At 42.5% G+C, this 16,508-nt stretch overlaps 3 protein-coding genes across 3 annotated transcripts in view; 2 read left to right on the top strand and 1 right to left on the bottom strand.

Annotated features, from left to right (window-relative positions):
• The window catches only part of cstf1 (cleavage stimulation factor, 3' pre-RNA, subunit 1), a 22,991-nt gene extending 11,616 nt beyond the window's left edge, over positions 1-11,375 (bottom strand). The window contains exon 1 of the mRNA XM_034869162.1: positions 11,368-11,375. The gene's annotated coding sequence lies outside the window, so the exon portion shown is untranslated. The remainder of the gene's footprint in view (positions 1-11,367) is intronic.
• Positions 3,816-11,145, top strand: znf831 (zinc finger protein 831). Its single transcript, XM_034869584.1, has 4 exons — positions 3,816-4,496; positions 6,075-6,275; positions 6,741-10,908; positions 11,045-11,145. Exons 3-4 carry the CDS (start codon positions 6,789-6,791, stop codon positions 11,143-11,145), a joined length of 4,221 nt encoding a protein of 1,406 aa, XP_034725475.1. The 5' UTR covers positions 3,816-4,496; positions 6,075-6,275; positions 6,741-6,788.
• Positions 11,376-12,178: 803 nt separating the features above from the next.
• Positions 12,179-15,468, top strand: LOC117943187. Its single transcript, XM_034869175.1, has 2 exons — positions 12,179-12,406; positions 13,274-15,468. Exons 1-2 carry the CDS (start codon positions 12,278-12,280, stop codon positions 14,060-14,062), a joined length of 918 nt encoding a protein of 305 aa, XP_034725066.1. The 5' UTR covers positions 12,179-12,277; the 3' UTR covers positions 14,063-15,468.
• Positions 15,469-16,508: the final 1,040 nt, after the last annotated feature.

Here is a 16,508-nt window from a genome sequence, read left to right as displayed (position 1 = left end):
GTAACATATATTCACCATGTACTTTATTTATGTTAAAACATCACAAGGCACTAAACTTACCACTTTTGGGCATTACATATACCTTTTATTGTATATTTTATCTGGATGTATTAGGTGTCTTTCAGTAATGGTGGTATTTAATCTGTCTACTAGCAGATCATTCCAGGGGGTGTTTTATTACTAATAAGTGTTAGTTGTAAGTTGTGTTATTGTTCTGGCGGGGAGACGGTCTTACGTCCTCATTTTGCATCAACTTTGCTTAACTTAACCCTCTTTCGATAGTCAGGTGTTCAGTGAAGAAAAAAAAGCACTAACAATGCACTACACTATAAATGTGTCCTCTTTATTTAATGGCAATATTGAAAAGTCCCCTTCTTTATATGCTTGAAGTCTTACTGTGCTGCCTTTCACTGCCTGACCCTGGTGTGTATAAAGCATTTTGCACCTCTGCTATGTAGGGCTGTAATCTCCCAGTTGACTAGTCGATTTATTGGTTGATACGTTCTGGCTCGACCAAAAAATCTGATTGGTCGATTTTTTTGCCGTGTTATTTCATCAGGTGGAAGCATAGACCATTACGGTCTATGGGTGGAAAGCACTTATTGCTAATGGGGCTGTTTTCAGAGCATCCCTGTTTCACAGGTAACAGTCTGTCTTCAGAACACCCCCTTTGTTTTCAATTAGCCCAACCCACTGGGTACAGATTGAATTGTTTTTGTGGTTTGCTGAATATTTATTTCATTGTTTTTACAGTCAGTCCTCCTCAACCATGTCGAAGACATCGGCAGTGTGGCAGCACTTTACAAAATAGATAACGGAAAAAAGTCGAATGCAAAGTTGCAAGCAACAGTCATATCACATATCATATCAAACATGGCATAGGCTATCACCTAAAAACGGTAAGCTAACCTGTCTGCGTTAGGTTGCCCTGTCTGTTTTGAGTAGGCTATATAAAACATATCAGATTTGGCATATTTCATAGTCTAATAATTGTTTTATAACTACCGGCGCACCCTCCCGCAACAACTGACCCCGCTGGATGTTAAGCCTCTACCATCCAAACGCAAAAATAATATATCACGGAAGGAATTGTCGACTTTATTGTTCAGGATATGAGGCCCATTGCTGTTGTGGACGGCTGAGATTTTAAGAACTTTTTTAATATACAGCGCCATGACGCCACACCCCACCTCCTCCATGCGAGGACATGCACAGAGTGCTGATGCAGCGCTGTCAGAGCCGACAGACGAGTGTCATTTCAGTGCAAAATAATAAGGTCAAAAACAATTTAATATACTGCAAATAGTCTACAAGGACAAGTACTACGGGACACTACAGTTAATTAATCTAACGTCATGACTTTAGTCAACCAAGATTTTCTTTGGTTGATTACAGCCCTACTGCTATGTGAGAGGTGTGACACTAAAGGCCAAGCAGAGGGTGCACAAGTACAACATCTCAAAGACTTTAAGCTTGAACAGCTGGGAGGAGCTGTTGTACCCGACCGAGCACAGCTACATTGCTAGGATTACAGCCTTGGCTCTGCAGTTGAAAGCTTGAAAATGCCTTCTGCTGAATTACATGCTGAACATAGCTGAGACTGCGACAGAGACAAGTATTATGGTTGAGACGTTAACACTGACAGGTACACACACTGGGGTTGGCAGCTTGTACTAGTAGCGGTATTGGTAGTGGTGCTGAAGATAAAACTGGGGAAGGAGACGGCAGTTCTTTAGTTCCATTGTGTTAATAGTTTTAAATCATAGCAGGGGTTATCTCAGAACACTTAAGAGATAGAGTAGGTATAGACCACACTATTATTTACAAAGACCCAACAATTCCTCCAAGAGCAATTGCACACTGTGGCTTTATCCACTGAAAAGACAAAAGTGAACATGTAAGTGGATATAGGCCTGCAGCAGTTCAGCACCCACCCACTCACAGTCTCTCAGTTGCCACTTCCTGCAATGTGGCTCAGCACTTTAATTGCTAGCAAAACAAAAAGACAGTGGAGTGTGCATACGTATGGATGATAGAGAAATGAGTATATTCAAATGATACATCTGACATTTGTCATTCCATGTGCAAAAGTGCAGCAAGGGACCCTTTCACAAACAAACAAAATAAGCTGGATCTTTACCTCGGGTACCTTGGAGCTAGGACCGTGACAGGAAAGCGCTCGTCTATTGCAGTGCACGGAGGCAGACAACTTCACAGTCTTCTTTGTCTTAAGTGATTACAGATGTTCTTTAGTTGTAGTTCTTGCATGATGACATTAGCTTTTTGTAAACTTTATTTTTTAAAGCATAGAAATACAACAAACATAGAAGAATTAACAGTTGGCCACTACTGCATTCATACAAATGTTATACAGATGCAAATACATGTTAATTACATGGATAACAACAGCAATAATAACAAAGAAAACAACTAAGTTCTTTTTCAGCAATGTGGACCAGGAGGAGGATCAGAACACATGTTGTTGGTCTCTGGTCACTGCTGACCATCAGCTGTAAAACCTGACTCAACCCTGTATCCTAGTAACCATGAGCAACATGACCAAAATACAATCAATCAACATTACTAAACGCCTGCTCACTGTTGAAGACATCTGTGCAAATCCACACAGACTGTGTGATTTAAAAACCTTTCATCTGACTCAGTCTCTAAAAACAGGACTGGAACTCAACTTCAACCCTGCAGGACTGTGAGCTGTGTGCTAGAAAACAGGCATGGTATGAGGTGTCTTGTTACCATGTCAACACAAAGCATGCTCTCAGTGGGCCAGCCTGCAGTTGCCTTGGAGACCAGATAGTACGTAGCAGTGAAACGATATAAAAAGTATTTGATTTCTTTCAGCAGATGTCATCTCAAAGTTGCATTCAATCCTACACAATGACACACTGATGACAAAAATCTGATCATTTAGATCAGAGCTATTGGCAGGAGGGAATATAAATATATTCACACTTAAAAAGAAAATAGAATAGAATACACCTAATGCAGCTTTAGTCAATCATTTTGTCTTAAATCAAATGAGTCTCACATGCAAGTGGGAATTATCCCAATCTCTGCTGCTTCTCTCCGCTCTAAACAACGTTTTGTCTTCTTTTAGCTCAGTGTTTTGGTCGAGTCTTACCGCTCTCATCAGCGTCGTTTCCAGCGGCATCAGGCAGCTGTATGCACTTCCTGACACCCAACACCAAACAGAGAAAAGTGAAGTCACTAACTAGAATCTGAGCCAGTTCTTTTTCTCAGGGGGTAGAGTGGAAAACAGAGCTGATACTTGTCTTCTTTCAGGTTGTCCACACAAGGATGCCCCAACTGTGTCTCTGACACTGGTTGGAATTGGCCATTAGGAGGCATGGCCATGTGGACAAAATGTGGGTGTGTATGTGAAAAAAGTATGTGTTGCATTTGTTTGGGTTTTAAGTCATCATGAAATGTTAGAAAGTAGCAATGATCAGCTGTTGACATTTGGGCCAAACAGATGGTTGTGTATTGTTGTGTGAGATCATATGTTTTGTTCACTGGTTTAATCAGGGACAAGTTGAAGGATACTGCTGCCAGAAATAACACATCATTCCTCAGAATTTGTCAGATACCTGAGTTTAAAACAGAGCCATTGCAATCTGTATTCTGCTTTTTGAATTCACTATTTTGCCGTTTTAAATCCAGCAACAGCAAATGCAGCCAATAATTGAGACATTTTTTTCCAGAAAAGGGCAACTGTACTACTATATAAGCATGTGCGGTGTGAACTGGTATAACGCTGCAAAATGAAACATACTGTAAGGGGGCTGTGGTTGGAGGTGGCAAATTCACTCCAGCCTCTCACAGCTCATCCATTTTCTTTCTGCCTGAGAGAGTGAGAGCAGTGCACGTGCAGCAAAGCGGCCACGGCAACATTAGCTTTGCTGCACCCTAGTCTTTGTGGGTGTATGAAACAGTGTGTGGGAGGAAGAAGGGAGGTGGGGGCACAGGTATATGAGTGGGCTAGAAGTCAGGGACTGCCACAAACTGTTGATTGTAAAGTCAGTCAGCCAACGTGACTGTTGAAGGTAAGCTCGCCTCTGTGACTGCACTTCCTCTGCCAAACAGTCACTCTCACTTCTGCACAACACTTTGTGCTAGCCTTAAATCCTTCCATGTGCGCTCAGGGCCTCTGTGCTCTTTCACTATGTGTAATCTATGTTTTCAACTTCTCCTCCGGAAGTCTTAGTTAGAGAGCTACACACCCACCCAGCCAGCCCCCACTCTCCTCCTCTCTGCATCACCACTTTCATAGTACATCTTTTTTTCTCTCATTTGCATTTCTTCCGCTTCCTCAACAAGAAACTGTTCACGTGAAATATCTGTGAGAGACAATCAGACTGGAGCACACGGCCTTGGATGACAAGATGGATTGACAGCAGCAGGAGCCCTGAGGATGGGGCTGTTCACTGCAGAAGACTAAGCTGGAGGACTGTTGCTAATTGAAGTGCAAAGTACAAAAGGTGAGTGACTTTTGCATGATGATTCTGTTATTCTCACCTCTACACAATGATGGCAACACCATCAGATATATCCTCTTTTCAATCATTCTGCCATCAGAACAGCAATTGGAAATCAGATCAATAGAGCAAATAAGAAATGAGACACATCTAGAATCTAGTCTTCCTTTTTGTTTACATGTTGATGTTTAAATCTTTTTTCAGGACAGTTTGACCTCTTTTTAAACCAATTCCAGGACACTCTTGTATATACTAACTGGCAATAAAACATCTCTCTGAGTACTTCAGAGGTCCACACTACAGTTGTATGTCTTTATAAATTATGTGTAACCATGTGACATATTTACATAGCTGAAAGGAAGTGAATGCAAATTACAGTAACCGAGTAGATGAAGTTGAGGAATTTAAATCTGTAGGTATTGTTCTGGATTCCCATCTCAAATTCAATAAACACATGAGCAAACTTTGTAAGACTGTTTGGACAAACCTGAACTGTTTCAGAATTATAAGGGGTCACATACCTGTCTGTTTTTTCATGCCACGATACTCCCATGATCCCACTTATTTTACTGTGCTACCGTATGGGACAAAGACTCCTTGACAACAGTCGAAGCCATCATATCATTATACAAACAGGCACTTAACATAATGGATCAGAAACCAACAATGTGGCACCACTGGCTGATTGTACAGAAATACAAGCTTATACATTTTGATAGCTTTATTAAGTTCTCTTTTCTTAAACTGATTTATAAATGCGCAAATAATCTAGCTCCCGCCGTACTCCGTCCTCTTGTGACAAAAGCAGTGAGCAGTGGGTGGCAACTGCATAACAGAGGGGCGTCCACTTTTGGCCTGTCATGTTTTTCAGTGATAGGGACAGATTTTGGGAATGATTTACCAACTAAATTAAAAACACAAACCAAACTGAAAACATTTCATACATACAATACTAGTTGAAAGATAACCAAACATGTAGCCACTGAGTCAGGTCCATAAATGCAGGAGCAAGTACACACACAAACACACACACACACACACACAAACACACACACACACACACACACACACACACACACACACAAACACACACACACACACACTGTTGACCGTGTTATAATCTATTGTCTGTGCTAGATGCCTGGCTGCATCATATCTGGATTATTTTTTTAAAAGGCAAGTACTGGGGTTGCAAATTAGCCTATTGGTTAGAAACCTTTCATGCAACACATCTACACATATTGTTATAGCCTTTACTGTGATAATTATGTATGTAATAATGTGTGCTGCATTGTCCTTGACAAATAAACTGATAAATAAAAAAAAGTTTCAAAAAAATTATGTTTAAAATTAAAATACACTCACACAGTTTTTCTTGTTTTCACTCGAATATGAACTTTCCTCAGTGAAATGTATCCAACGTGGGTGTTCTAAAGATGTACAGCTAAAAAAGCCTGCTCCTCATGCTAAGTGTACCTCTGTGGGTGAATTATGCAAAGTCATAAATGTAGAAGCAGCATGACAGCAACAGGAAATGGAATTTGCTTGACCTCGGATGAAGCTATTCATCTTTTCATGTAGGTGACTTTACCCTTTGATTAGATTACTGCACAAATATGACAGTCTGTCAGGAGACCAAGCTGCCTCATTCTACTGTTAACATCAAGGGATTGCCATTTACTTGGTGCAGACTGGAGAGAGAACAACCGCTAATGTCAGCAGACACATTTTATTTGGGTTATATGAAAGCCTCTGATCTGATTCCCTCATCCTTCTCTTGATGTGAGTCACTCTCATCCATTCCCTCCTGTATATAACCTTGCAATCCAAGTCTGTGTATTTCCACTGCCTGCTTACAAAAAATATGTTAAGAGTTAAAATGGTATCACTCTATATATATATATATATATATATACTGTATATATATATATATATATATATATATATATATATATTTATATATATATGTGTGTTTTCTTTATGCTGAAGGATTGTGGACATCATTGTACACCATGTCCCCCTGGATTGTATCACCATACAGAATCCAGACTGGAGTAATTTCTATATTTGCCATCTGTCCTAAAGCGTACAGCATATCTGTCATATCCTTTACTGCTTTAGTTCATTTATCCGTTGCTATGCTCCTTTGTGTCTGTTCCACCGGTGCAATAGCAAAATGTCGTCTCTAAATAGATGGATCTGCCCTGTTTGAGCTGAGGTCTAATGCAAACTGTTCTTATCGTTCAGGTAATTAGAGACCTGGCACTAGTGCATCACGACAGCAGCAGGGTTACCATGGAGACTGGCAGGCCAGGATTGGCGAGTGCTCCATTGCACATCAGCTCCATCGCAGCGCAGACAGAGAAAAGGATGGAGGTCCAGGCCCCACTGACGGCTATTTACATCCACACAGCACAGCCTGCAGCGGCCCAAGAGCCAGCCACACTCCAGCTGACCATGCCGCCACTTTATTCCAAGGAGACGCTTCCGTTTCTGACACTTCATATTGCTGGAGGACTGCAGTCTCAGCTGGGATTGAGTCTGCCGGCTGCCGCTGCTACACCCAGACCCAAGTCAGCAGGAAAGCACATGTGTCCTCACTGTGGACGGGACTGTATGAAGCCCAGTGTACTGGAGAAGCATCTCCGCTGCCACACTGGGGAGCGGCCTTACCCCTGCACCACTTGTGGCGTTTCCTTCAAGACTCAGAGTAACCTCTACAAACACAAACGTACTCAGGCTCATGCCCGCCTATCGTCGGAATCAGAGCAGAGCAGCGTAGACAACATGTCCAGCTCCAGTTTGTCTCTAGATGAGCACAGCAAGAAGTCCGGCAGCATGGAAAACGATGCCACACTACCTGCTGCAGAGATCACCTGTACAGCCAGTGCTGCAAACGTCTATTCTGTAAAGACACAACGTTCTGGCTGTGAACAGAATGTGATGACCCCAGCAGGTCAGAAAACAGAAGCAAATGAAAGAGAAGGAGACAAACAAAAGATGGCAAATGAAACCCCCTTGCTGACCGCCAGTCGACATCTTCCCCTTCAAAGACAAGAAGCCACTCGGTTCTCCAAGCAGTGGGAGAGCTCTGAATCTACAAGAAAATCCCAGAGCCACGAGAGCACAGACTCAGGCTTCAGTGAGAGCAGTGACCACTACCCGAGCCCTGGCAGCGTTTTACTTGACCACAGTATGGATTCCGTCACAGAGTCTACTAAGGAGCATCTTAAAGAAACCCCCAGCCCACAAACACCTTTGGCCCCAAGCCAGGGTGGACAGGAACCCAAATACATTGCAACGGAGCAGGAGCAGAATACACTGGAGGAGCGAATATCTAAGCTGATTTCAGAAAATACAGCTGTTGTGGAGGACAAACAGCTGGAGAATGTAAGGCCACGGAAGACGGTTCTGTCAAAGCAGGGTAGCATTGACCTCCCCATGCCGTACACGTACAAGGACTCCTTTCACTTTGATATGAGGATCAGTAAGACTCCCAATGGTGGGTTACAAAGAAACAGGAAGCATGACTTCTACAGCTCTGTGCCCACTCAGCACTCCAACGCCATGGAGCATGCTCCCCTGACCCGCAGCAACTCCCTGCCTTTCAGTGTCACCCTCCTGCAGCCTGAGAGGAGCGGCCCAACCTCCTACTATCACAGGGATTATGTAACACTTGGGCAGAGGGGAAGCTCCGGCCACATCAATCCAACAGGTTTCTCAATCAAGCCTGTAAACCAGCATTCATCGACCCATCGCCCACTGGTCCGGCAGACGGCCGTAGACGGCAACCACGCAACAGACGGTCTCTTTGTGAATTCATCTGTGGAGGAGGCGTGCACCAGCAGTCTCAGCTGCGATGGGGACGGTGGTGACATTTGTGGAGAGCCAAGCAACAGAAAGTTTCGGAGGAAGAAAGCTCAGAAGTTTGCGTACAACAAGTGGTATATGTACGGGGGAGGGACATTTAAGAAGCTGTACAGTGCTGAGAAAGGTGGTGATGACAGTGTTATCAAAGGCAGGAAATGTATGACAAACCCACTTCCCGAGGTTGTTCAGGGACTGCAAAAAGTGCATAAGGAGACAGTTACAACAATCTCCTACAACAGCAGCAGTGCCACTCTGTGTCATCCAGGCTGCCCTCCTGCCAAACTATCTCTGGTCTCTGCTGGGGATTTGAATCTAATTACCAGCCAGCTTCAGGCATCATGCAGCTCTCTTAAGTCTCCACTCCAGAGAAACCTGTCTTTGTCAATACTGCCATTATCTTCAATGGGATCATCGGTTAGCCACCAAACAGACAGCATGAACAGAGCAGAACCTGGGAGATTGATTGAAGAAAAACATACTGACTTGCCCTTGCAGCTATCTGGAGCCCATAATCCCTCTGACAAGAAAAAGCAGAAAACTGATGACAAAACAATTTGCCCTCTGGAGATTAAAACCAACCCAAACACACCAACTCATCCCCTTTCCTCTGTCACTGGCAGTGGGCCTCAGCAGGACACAAATCTCAGTTATATCAACCTTCAAAAACATACTCAGTTAAAAGCAGCTCTCTTCCCAACATGCATAATCAATGCAAATACACCATCTGTTAGCACTTCGCCAGCTACTTCCACGTCCTCCCCTGCCAAGGCAAGCTTCCTACCCAAGTACCAGCTCAGGTTACCTAATACTGCAGAACCTGATTCAAATCCTTCACCGCATGTTGTGGATAAACAAACGGGAACTTTCACATCTGCTCTGTCATCATCTCAAGCCTCACCCTTGTTCAAAACGTCTAAATCTGTCACCTCACCGTTGATGCAGACTTGTGATGTCAAAAAGATAAATTCTTCTAGCACACAAGACCAGCTGCTCTTGCCTTGCAAAGCCACAACCGTGTATCAGGCTAAAACATCAAGACTAAGTTCAAATGCTGTAGAGCACAGGCAATTTGCAGCAAATACAATAACCACATCCTGCCTACAAAATGATCAGGCAGGACTATGCAGCACTTTAATACACACCTTGAAATCTACACAGAGCTCAGAGCCTATGCAGTTACCCAGACCTTGGAACATCCCTGCAACACCTACCATAACCACAGCAAACAGTAAAATGTCTGCTGCTGACATTGCAACTTTCTCACAAGGTCTAACTAACCCTAATCCCCCTTTGTCCCACACACAGTCGCCAGCATCAGACCATTTGAGCCCTCTAAACAGTGCATATGGCAGCTCAAACACTCCGCTCGTTCCTTGTCACATTGTGCCGTATAACCAGATGCAGCCGGATGCTCAGAACGTGTTTCATGTTCACACAGCAGACCTCCAGATCTGCCTCCAAATCATATCTGACGAGCAGCTGGCTCTCATGGAACCCCAAATTGAGAGGCAAGCAGGTAGCGCACTCTCACAGAGACAGGATGTGAAAGCAGTGGCCCCGGAAGTGACCCAGAATGACGCTCAAAGCTCTGTCACCATGGGAAGTAGCAATGATGGAAGTGACCATCTCCAGCAAGAACATCAACAGCATGGTAACCAAAGTGAGTCTTTACCCACAGATACCATGGAGAGAAAAAATCCTCAAATGTCTGCACAAATTGGGAAGAAAGAGACAAATCTCACCCTGACTAAAGACAGTATTCCCACTCAGGCTACAGCATCAGCTCAATCTACACCTGCTGAGGCACTTGGCGCGTCGATACGCCCACACCAGTACGCTCATGGGAACACGTTCACTGTGACTCAGAGCTCTACGGACAATATGTCAACTGCTGCTTTACTCAAAGGGGCAAAGTCAGGAAGGAGCCACACTTCAGAGGAGGAACTTCCCCTTTTGCTGAACCGTTGTGCTGAGGAGCAGCCTTTGCGGGACAGAAGGGTCAGCCAAGGTGGACTGATCTCTCAAACACTCTCTGGCCAACACAAGCTCAGCGGGGCCTCTCTCTCTTGCTTTAAAAATCAAGCAGCTTCATGTAATGTAGGCACAATGAAAGCCACAGAAAGTGGAGAGACCCACCCCCCTCTTCAGGTCGGCCTCAGTCAGGCCTGTGCTGAGGGTGCTGATGAACTCTCGGGGGCAGTTTCTTCAATTTCCATCAATAAATTTCAAGCTTCAAGGCAGCTAAACTCCCAAGCAACCACCTACGGCAGTAATTCAGTGGAATTGACATTGTCAGAGGCAAACATTTCAATGAAACATCCAAACATGGGATGTGACAGGGCGCAACATTCAGAGGATTTCCAGGAAATGACTCTAAGTGAATTACAGGATTCAAACAGTTCAACCCACTCAGAAAAACAACGTGCTCACTTTATTTCAGTGTCTTCTAACGTCAGGTTAGAAAGACCCGAAGACATCCCAGCTGTGCTCACAAGTATTCAGAGCGCTCCTGCAGGTAACTATTTGACTATTTTAATTATGCAAAGTATTTACGTTGTACAGTTTGAAAAGTTTTCTTTGATTAGGCTTTGTACTCCAGCACATTGGATGTATATGTAAACAATGACTATGAGAGGAATAGCTGATTTAAGAGTGTTTGATAGTGTTCCCCTCCGCTTTAGGTGAACACTTTGTGTCTTATGTTCCCCCCGATTCTGGGATAATGACCCTAACCATACAGTTTACACATGGCACCCAACTGCAAAGGGCCCCTGAAGCCTGAAGTTTATACTTTGTGAGTAGTCCACACAGCCTTCCTGAATGGTAGGAAAACAGGTTCTGGATTGTTGGAATTTGGAACCAATAACAATCATCTTTGGCGGGGCTAAACTCTGGACGGAGCCACTGTGCCTCTGCTAAATAGTCTCAGGAAGGAACTTGTTATGGTGGAACATGTGTACGTTCGAAAGTAGTTTTAGTTGTCAACGGAAAACTCTGATTGGACAGATAGTCTAGCTAGCTATTTACCTGTAAAAGGGCTAAGGGCTTGACTGGTGTGGACGGTCATTGTTTTTGTTCCATTCCCATGTCCCTGAGAACAGAGACAACAAGAATGGGTCTGATCTAATACTGATGTGCAGACTGCTCTGGATTGCTTTTACTAATCTGTGCACATTTCAAGACAAACCAGGTTTTACCACAAGATGGCAACATAACACCACTGGTTTGCAGAGTGGAGGCCTTGTTGATTATTGCAGAATCACTAAAACCCATAACTTTTATGGACAAAATAATCAAATCATGGTTCATTTTAAAATGTCTCAATGGTGAAATGAAGTCATGGTTAAAACTCACAGTCCATGTGGCTTTTATTTGACCATTGTTGGCCTTGTTACTGTGACATGTGGGCTATCAGAAGTGGGTTTAGTAATGCAATGGCAGACAATTTAGACGGGCCATCTTTGCCAAGTGCAAACCAGAACAGAAGGCATCCCTAAATTACTGGGGAGGGTCGTGCGTCTTTTCCAAATCATTCAGGATGGTCATAGAAAAAGTTATTGCTGGCGAGGGAGGGTCAGGTCTATTTTGATTAAAGGTTCCAAAACTCCTCCATTGGCCCCTTAAATAAAAAAAAAAAAGAACAGTCCCTTACATCAATTATTTTGTCATTGACTGTGATATTTGTTGTTGTTGTGCTTTTATCCAAAGTCAGCTACAGTTTGTACATTCAGCTGTAGGTTTCAGGTGAATGATTAGCATTAACATTGTGGATTCACCGCCCTAAAGAAAAAAACTCTTTTTTATTTGGTTTTCTTCCCCAAGTGATTACAGAAGGAGAGGCCCCTGGGCATCCGGACTGTGCAGACTGCAGGCCCAAGAAGAGCCAAGAGGCTGGAAAGACAAACGTTCAATGCATGGAGGGGCGAGGAGGTGCAGGGGTGGCAGGAGATGGTAAGATCGAGACAGACGAGGTGCCGGAAAAGTGGGACCAGGCCGAGGCAAACTGCACATACACCTGTTTAGCTGATATGACAAAGCCAAAGGTGAGATATCTTTATTCACTGCCCACTGGCTTAATGCTCATTATACAACGATTGTATTTTTTCAGTGTTTAGATTGCACACACTGGCATCATTTGACAAATGATTGCACAGCCTAGACAAAAACTACTGGGACTTGGTAACCACCTCCTTCACATATCCATACTGTATACTGGACACAGTATAAATATACATATATATATATATTTATACTACACATAAACCCTCTCTAAACTACACAGGCCAAAGTGACATGGCACACAGATGCCATGTCACAGGAAAACTGAATCCCAAAAAAGAATGCCGGATCTTTCCGATCAATCCGATCAATCCGGCATTCTTTCTAAATACACTCCTCTTAAATGTTCCACATATTCCTCTGAGCCAGATGTGTTCAGACTGTCCTGACCTGGGGAACCAGCAGGTTTCAGACATGTTGGGTTGTGGAATTGCTTTCATTTTATAATGACTTTTACCAAGAAATGAGACATTCGCAGCACAATCAACATGATCCCCCGAAATGTGTGGAACAGAAAAGTATGTGGTCGAAAAGGAAAGAGATTTACACGACAGAACAGAAATATATTCTTATATCACAGAAGCACATATGGTAGCAAGTCAGAAATAAATCATGAGACTTAATGAACTTTTGCCAAAGTTGAAAACATCAGCAATCCATTATAACAGAAGCAGAACTCCGCCATAGGATTTCAAAGGTCATGGTGTTTAATTGAAAGAGCAACTTGACACCCCTGTGATGGTCCCCTGGACACACTAGGCATTGTGGTATTTGAGCTATGCAGGAAGCTAATGAGAAGACAGAAAGGATGATGACTGTATTATTGTGATATTCTAATTTCTTCTTAACAGGTAGAAGACAGAAAGGTGGATTCCTTTAAAGACTCTTGGCTATCTGAGCAGCATCTTCATAATCTTTCCCAGACACATTCAGGAATGTCTGAGTACCCTCCACAGAGCCCTCATCAAGCTCTAAGCAAGCCTATCAACCTGAATCATTGTTCCATCAGCAGTCAGAAGAGCGTTTCCAATTCTCCACAGGTTCCACTGGACATGAACAACTTCTATTTCTCACGACAACACTGGGAAAGCAGCATCGTCCATAACCAACAAACACAGATCTTATGTGAATCAGATTCAAGTCAAGGTATCAGAGCACATGCCACATTAACAGAAACACAACATGCTCTTTTACAGATTGAGTCCAGCCCTCAGCGAAAACCAACATTTTTTCACCCGGAGCAGCAGCAGAGCAGCATCTCAGCTAACAACATCCCAGGAGTGAACTCAAGTCTGTTGCCTGATGTCATCACGTCCCCCTCCACTCACCCCAGCCAACATTTTTATTCTGTTCAAGTCAGTAGAGCTTCTGCTGGATTGACAGGGGAAACGTTGTCAGAGACCTTCACATCCTCAGAACTAGATGATTATCAAGACAACAAGGATACAGCGTTAACTGACTGCACGAGTCAGAGCAGTGAGATTACCAACAAATGCCACTCTTTTTACTTGTCTGGCCAGCTTCGTGGCTACGAGCCAGAGTGTCTGCCCAGTGGAGTACGGCCTGCGCAAAGCTGCATGGAATATACAGAAGACACCAGCAGTAGTGACGATGAAGGAAAGCTTATCATTGAGCTTTAGGGCAAAATGCACATATGTATCTGCTGATGAGATATGTTTTCATAGTGGAGGCAGAAATAATATTGATGGCTCAGTTAAGTTAGTGGGCAGAGCCAAAAGAACCACATCTATGAACTCCAAATAACAGCCATTGACTTTAGAAATATATATTAAACGGTCAACAGGCAACAATGTGTTCATTTCCTATCACACAAACAAGTTCCAAGATAGTAGTCTGACGGTATCCCCCACATGACATCACTGAACCAATCACAAAACAGCGGCAAAGTCAACATTACAGTAACAAAATCAAATATTAAGACTTATGCAGATCATTCATTAAATGGAGCAATACATTGTTTATACCTGGTTAAATTATGATGATGATTAAAACAAAATGGCCGATATAGCCTTACTTTCCATTTACCTGTTGTGACTACAAAGCTAATGGGGCTAACCGTCTGGGATCGATGCGCAATTGCTACCAAGTGTCAATAACTGGAGGTTTTCCTGTCTCTCAGCTGACTTGGCTTGAATGCAGCATTACACATGTAGGGACTTGCCTGCAGCCTGCAATATCCACAACAAGCACCCATGCTTACTGAATATACAAATGAATATAAATGAAAGAATACCATTGACCATATTTTCATTTATCCAGCTGGCTTGGTTCTTCAGATATTAGCATCCATGTCACCAACATTTAGGAATCACTTAGAAGCACTGAAGGCAACATGGCGTTGTTTCTGTTAGCAGAATGGGCATGCTTCACACTACTTGCTCCCCCTGATTTCCCTTATGTCTGTTTTGCTTCATGAACTTTGACAGAATGAATATGGCTGCTTCTGCTTCTAATCTAACCAATGAGATGACTTTTGCACCTGTGAACTGTTGTAATACTTCTCACGCATCATTTGTCCTGCCTACCTTCCCTCAGTCACTCTCTCTCTCTCTTTCTCTCTCATGAAGTGCACTCTGTAACTTTCCCAGACAACAGCTGTGTGTGTGACTCATGTGGACATGCTGCCAAATAGCTGTTATAGATCTCTGCTTCCAATCAGATCACACAGGTGAAGCTGGAGGGACATGACCCTTTTCCCAGTCTGGGTTTTGTAATGAGTCAGCAGCTAGGATTAGGCACCAGCACACACAACAACAGGAAATGAGTGTATGTGAACATCTCTGTACATAATTCCAGAGCTATAGCTCATGCTGACTTCCTTGTCAATCCTCATCCCAGTGGTGGTCATAAAGCATTTTGGACTTGACAGGTTTATGTGTGCAAGAGTGTGAGCTGATTTGTTATTGTGTAAAAAATTTGTTAAGTTTTCATTTTCTAATTTTATATTCTTGTTCTTATTCTTGTTACGTAAGCATAACTGATGAAACAAATACATTCTCCTGCCATTTATTGAACAACCTTTGTCTCTTTTTAACCATTTCAAAAACAACAGCGGTAAATTAAAGCATTTTTCCTGGTCTGATCGTGTGGCTTTATTCTTCACTTTTACCTTTGACTTTGTGTAAGTGATTTTACTGTAGTCCTGAAGTATACCAGGTTCATCTTGGTAATTGGTGTATACATAGTACACACAAACAAACATATTAGACAAAAATAAACAATAAATACAAAAACAAATATATACAAAATGTAAGCACTGTGTGCAATGGGCAGATATGTGGTCCATACATACGTCCATGTGTAATCTTATGTTGATATAGTATCCTATATATTTCTGTGGTCTGACGATTATTTATTAATTTCTTTAAATTTTTTTCTTTCTACCTGTAATACTTTGAGATCTATTGATGAAAAGTGCATTATACATAAAATGTATTATTATTATTACTTTACACACTAGTCTTTTACGTCATTTTTGCGACACACAAGTAACATGAAAAATGTATTAATGAAATAATAATGACATTATTAAATTGTTTTTAGTCTGCTTTTAATTAATTCTGCTTTCTAACTTCTTTGTTCATTTTTTCCTTTTTATGCTATCAACAAGTAGGAAAGACTTAATAGACGAAGACTGTATTTGATAAGTGGCAGTATATTTGTATATGTACATGGTGCCTACAATGTATGAGTGAAATAGTTTCAGATTTATTTATCATATAATTAAGAATATAATTAAACTAAAGGGAGACTTGGCATACAGCCCGATCCGGTTGGGGAGAGTTCTAGCCTGACCGGGCAGGAGCTCTCTTTACCTTGTCTCTCTTGGTTTTGCTGTAATAATAGTTTTAGACAGCTGGGGACTTATTTTGATACACTAGTTAGGGCATAGAATAGAATATTGTTAGGGAATAGTAGTTAGTCACATAGTTTTCAGATTTATCTATCATATAATCAAGAATATAATAAAACTAAAGGGAGACATGACATACAGCCCGATCCGGTTGGGGAGAGTTCTGGCCCGACTGGGCTGGAGCTCTCTTTACCTTGTCTCTCTTGGTTTTG

The sequence above is a fragment of the Etheostoma cragini genome, chromosome 4 (genome assembly GCF_013103735.1).
Source record: "Etheostoma cragini isolate CJK2018 chromosome 4, CSU_Ecrag_1.0, whole genome shotgun sequence".
In the NCBI taxonomy this organism is placed as follows: domain Eukaryota; kingdom Metazoa; phylum Chordata; class Actinopteri; order Perciformes; family Percidae; genus Etheostoma; species Etheostoma cragini.
This window is presented reverse-complemented; position numbering and strand designations above follow the sequence as displayed.

Excerpts from the sequence above, each read along its gene's own strand:
- LOC117943187 (XM_034869175.1), top strand. The coding sequence starts at position 12,278 with ATGGAGGGGCGAGGAGGTGCAGGGGTGGCAGGAGATGGTAAGATCGAG. Across the intron at positions 12,407-13,273 it reads CTGATATGACAAAGCCAAAG|GTAGAAGACAGAAAGGTGGA; the intron begins GTGAGATATCTT and ends TCTTCTTAACAG.
- znf831 (XM_034869584.1), top strand. The coding sequence starts at position 6,789 with ATGGAGACTGGCAGGCCAGGATTGGCGAGTGCTCCATTGCACATCAGC. Across the intron at positions 10,909-11,044 it reads GACTATTTTAATTATGCAAA|GTGAACACTTTGTGTCTTAT; the intron begins GTATTTACGTTG and ends CCTCCGCTTTAG.